We start from the raw sequence: 4,904 nt of genomic DNA, 5'->3' as shown, positions 1-4,904 counted from the left end.
AACTCACCTTTGCCTTATCTTGCTTGCAAGTGGCGGTACCATCACTCATCTTTAGGGTTTGGTTGGCTTAGATCCCCCCTATGAGTGACATGCTTCATCCATTGCCCATCTTCTATGCTTTCCATTTTATTTGTTTTCTTCTTTCATTTTGCTCTTTAAGTGTTGTTATTTCCGTGTGTGTTTAATCTTGAATCCAACTCTCTTCTTCCTTTCATGAGCTTGAGAAATGAACCTTCACATCTAGATAGCTTGCTATCTTAATGTCCAGTTGGAATTTTCAATAAGTTTTCTTAAACAACTTCACTATATTCATAACTCTAAAAGAAAACAAGATAATCCTTCATCAGGGTCATTTCCTACATTTTTAATGCCAAAAAAGATTGACGAATATAGATGGGAATTTCACAGAGAAACATGAATTCATTAAAGCAATTAGAACCTATGCATTTGCAAACGGAAAAAGTTTGAAATTTGTTAAAAATGACAATAACAGGGTTTCAGTTAAAGGTTTGGGAGAATAGGGAAAATGCAAATGGCATGCTTATTGTGGTTATATGGGTATAGTGAAGTCATGGAAACTAAAGAAAATAATAGATGAGCATATGTGTTCTAGAGATTTTAACGTGAAACTAATGAATGCAAAATGACTAAGCAAGAAGATGGAAAAGACAGTTCTAGAAAACCCTAATATGAAGGTCATGGACATTCTTGACAAGGTTAGTAGGAAATGGAACGTAGGTATCTCTAGAAATATGGCTTTTCTGGCTAGAGTTATTGTCAGAGACCACGTGGATGGTTCTTTTTCAAAACATTTTCGGAGAATTTATTATTATGCACACAAGCTGCTGAGAACAAATCCAGGGTCTACAATAAAGGTGAATGTTGATAACAGAGAAGGTGAAGTCATATTTAAGAGATTTTATGCATGCTTGAAGGCATGCAAAGATAGTTTCACATTTTGTACACCTTTCATTAGATTGGATGGCTTCTTTCTCAAAGGCAGGTATGGTGGTGAGTTATTAACAATTGGAAGAGATGGTAATGAGAAGATTCTACCTCTAGCATATGCTATTGTAGAATTGGAAAATAAGGATTCATGGAGATGGTTCTTGGAGCTTTGGATTAATGATCTTGGTGGGGATTTAGTTTGTGCATCATGCAGTTTTATATCAGACCAATAAAAGGTTATTCCTAAAACATTAGCTTTATTATTTTAATTAATTTGTATTTTAACATCATGCAATATGCAAATGTTAACACAACTATTTTTCATATATAAACATAGGGTCTTCTCCCTGGAGTAGATCAGAGATTTTGTGTTAGGCACCTGTATGCTAATTTTAGAAAGAAATTCCACGGTAAAAATCTAAAACGTCTCATGTGGAAGGCTGTAGGAGCCACACATCCACAAGCTTGGGAGAAGATAATCAAGGACATTAAAGAGGTTAATGAAGACGCCTTCAAACACTTGATTGGTATTCCTCCAAGGTATGACATCCTGAATTCTTACATCATATTTACTGCATGATTAATATGTAATTATTTGTTTATGATACTAGGTTTTGCTCAATATCTAGATTCACCGTAAGAGCCCAGTGTGACACCTTGGTTAATAATATGTGTGAGGCATTCAACAGTGTGCTAGTGAAGACTCGAACAAAGCCAATCACAAGTATGCTGGAGGACATTTGTGTTTATATCATGAAGAGATGGGCTAAAAACAGATCTAAGGTGAAATATTTTAAAGGCTCAGTGTGTCCCAAAATTGTTGACAGGCTTAAGCAGGAATTAAGCTTAACAAGACACTGGATACCAAGGTAAGAACTTTAAATATATTTATGTCAACAAGTTTAACAAATTTGAGATTTGGTAATTATATTTCTGTTGTATTACACGCAGATGGTCAACAAAGAAGTTGTTTCAAGTGAGGCATGCTTCAAATCTAGAGGAACAATTTGTGGTAAATATTTACAAGATGGAGTGCACATGCAGGAAATGGAGCATAAGTAGACTTCCTTGTTGCCACGCACTTTCTGCATGAAATTTTGAATTTGAAAGGAGAAGATTTTATAGCCCATTGGTTCAAGAAGTCAACCTACAAGGAGACGTATAACTCAATAATTTACCATATTAATGGTCAACATGTGTGGGAAGTTACAACATATCCTGATGTCCTACCCCCAACCAAAAGAATTACGCCTGGAAAACCTAAAAAGAAAAAAAGATTGGAACCTTGGGAGATGAAAAAGGATGACACCATATTACAAAAAGGAGGAATTCGCAAAAGGTGTGCTGTGTGCAGGAAAATTGGTCACAACAAAACTGCTTGTCCTAAAAAACATGTGCCACCACCAAGGCAATCATTTGTGCCACCAGTAGCATCAGGCCCATCACAGCAAACTAGCCCACCAGCAGCATCAGCCTTATCACAACAAACTCCAGACTAGAAGGGGACATGTTTGGAAGCCCTGAGCATTTGTAGAAAATAAATTTCAATCTGCTTTGAAGATGTTGTTCAAACTTTTGTTAATTTAAGACTTGTAGCCATGTAGTCTTTTTGGGTGTTTGATAGGCATAGCCATGTATTCTATTGTATGTTGAATGTTGTTTCAAAATTTAAAATTAAGCTTTTGAAGCTTTGTTAATGGTGTTTAAGTAATGAATAGATGGATGGATCTGTGTGATAATCAATGTTTTGTACCATTTAATTGATGCCACCAGATTAAGGTAATGTTCATCTTTGTGAAGCTTTTATCCTCCCTTCTCGAGCAGAAATCAAGTTATATGTACACATTCTTCTGGTTCTTTACTACCAGGTTAAGACGTCACATAATGTTTTATATCACATTTGGTGTGATTTCCTTTTCAATTAGGTTCACTTCATATCATGATTCAACACAATATATTCAAATATATCAATGCCATATTTCATTTACCAAAATCAAAATGCTTGACAAAACTGAATAATTGAAATGGATTTGTCATTACATTCCAAACACAAGGTATCAAGGGTGCTAAAACTTTCACGTTCATTTTGAATCATTACATAAAGAAGTTTAATACACTATGAATAGGAATATGTTTAATACATACAACAAACAAACCATTCCAAACAACACTTTGACCCATTTTTCCAAACTCATAATAAATTTCTCGATATTTATTAATCTACTTTCCCCATCCCTTTCTACCATCTTCATCGCAGTGTCATCACTATCATCATCATTCTTTGTACTAGGACCACATCTTTCTTCCATTACATTTTCACTGCACCATGAAAAAAAGTTGCAGCCAACAACTTCTTCACTTCCACCCTGTCCAATGAAACAGCAACTCCACCAATTACAAAATTAGGTTTTCTAAAACCAAAATACAAAAAACAACATCCACTAAAAAATAGAACTAAATTCAGTTCCATATATCATACCTTGAACTTTGGGCAACCCCAAAATTTTCTCCCCCTATTCTTAGCAGTTCTAACAGTTCTCGTGATTGCCTTCTCACCGTAATAGCAAACCGGTGTTAAATCGAACCTCCTCATCACACCCCCATGAGAAGAAACACTAGAATTTTTCATTCCCCAACCATTGCAAGTGTAGGACGAGAAAGATTGAGAGGGAGACATTACCAGTCTTAACAAATCAAAACAGAGGAGACAACTTCAGCACCTTCTTTCAAACCCTTACCTTCAAATGTTAGGGGAACATAATCTCTTCTTAAAAGGGAAAGCAAGAACGGTTGTTTCCAGTGCCAAACCATAAGTGAATGACACGTAAGAATACACATTACAACTACATCATCACGTATAAATGTCGTTTGCCAACTGATAATGGAAAGGGCTGATTTAATGCACATTTACAAAAATGAGGACGAAATTGAGATCAATAAAAATACGAGAACCAATTTGAGATTTCTGAACCAAAACGAGGACCAACAGAGTATTTTAACCTAAAATATTCATAGTTTATTAGATAACCTAAAATAATTATATATATATATATATATATATATATTATTCTCTTAGTATTTATTTTTGTAACCCTATTTTTTGGATAAATTTTTTTTCCTCCTCTCTTTTAATTGTTTGGTTTATTCTATATCCACAAAATTCACTCTTATCTCCAATGTACATTCCCTTTTATCACAATCTTAGTTATACATTTTTTTCTTATGTTCAAAGGTGCATTATCAATTTCAGTGAATAAAATAGTTTTTAGGTATGAAATTCAACTATTTCTACTCCTTTTTACTATTTTTATTTATTGTTTTTCTTTTTCACATGAGAATGTTTCACTCTTTCAATTTGTATCCAATCGCGTAAACTCTTAATTTACGAGGTAATATAAAAAAAGTTATTTTCTTTATTTTAATTTATCCTTAATTTTTGTTTTATATGAAGAACTTTTTGTTTTTCTCAACCAATTTTCATTATATCTCAACTGTGCGACTAGTTTGATATCAAGAAAATTTTCTCAAATATCTAAGGTACTTTCTAATTTATCATACCCTTAATTATATATTTGTTTTCTTTTGTGAAATTTTGTTAAATGGTGTATCAAATAATTTCTAGAGCACAATTTTGATCATTTTTACTTTTTAATAGTTTTATTTGTTATTTTTTTAACATGAAAAATATTGTTTTACTATTTTTTTATAAAATTTTTATTTTCTAACTCATTCTCATAAATGTATTTTAATATACGCAATTGTATAAATATGTTTCATTTACTATAATATAATTGTACTATATGTGTCTGAGATCATCTCGGATTGCATACCTAAGATCATTTTCACCTAAATATCTAAGATCATCTCAAAAGGCTATGAATGCCTACCTAGTATCATAGTCTTATGTCGAAGGAGACATAGGTCATATCAGACGACACCACATCATGTTTATAAGG

General features: G+C 33.1%; 1 protein-coding gene across 1 annotated transcript; it reads left to right on the top strand.

Moving 5' to 3' along the window:
* The first annotated feature begins 659 nt into the window (after positions 1 to 659).
* Positions 660 to 2,041, top strand: LOC146888785 (uncharacterized). Its single transcript, XM_085666242.1, has 4 exons — positions 660 to 1,145; positions 1,286 to 1,488; positions 1,578 to 1,817; positions 1,900 to 2,041. Exons 1-4 carry the CDS (start codon positions 660 to 662, stop codon positions 2,039 to 2,041), a joined length of 1,071 nt encoding a protein of 356 aa, XP_085522368.1.
* The last annotated feature ends 2,863 nt before the right edge of the window (positions 2,042 to 4,904 follow it).

This window comes from Vigna unguiculata, chromosome 1 (genome assembly GCF_037176805.1).
Source record: "Vigna unguiculata cultivar grain cowpea cultivar isolate G323 ecotype 2 chromosome 1, ASM3717680v1, whole genome shotgun sequence".
NCBI classification, from domain to species: Eukaryota; Viridiplantae; Streptophyta; class Magnoliopsida; order Fabales; family Fabaceae; genus Vigna; species Vigna unguiculata.
This window is presented reverse-complemented; position numbering and strand designations above follow the sequence as displayed.

Bases quoted from the DNA above. Each gene is read 5' to 3' on its own strand.
- LOC146888785 (XM_085666242.1), top strand. From the start codon at position 660: ATGGAAAAGACAGTTCTAGAAAACCCTAATATGAAGGTCATGGACATT. The intron at 1,146-1,285 runs GTTTGTGCATCA...ATATAAACATAG, and splicing joins ATGATCTTGGTGGGGATTTA to GGTCTTCTCCCTGGAGTAGA. The intron at 1,489-1,577 runs GTATGACATCCT...CTCAATATCTAG, and splicing joins TTGATTGGTATTCCTCCAAG to ATTCACCGTAAGAGCCCAGT.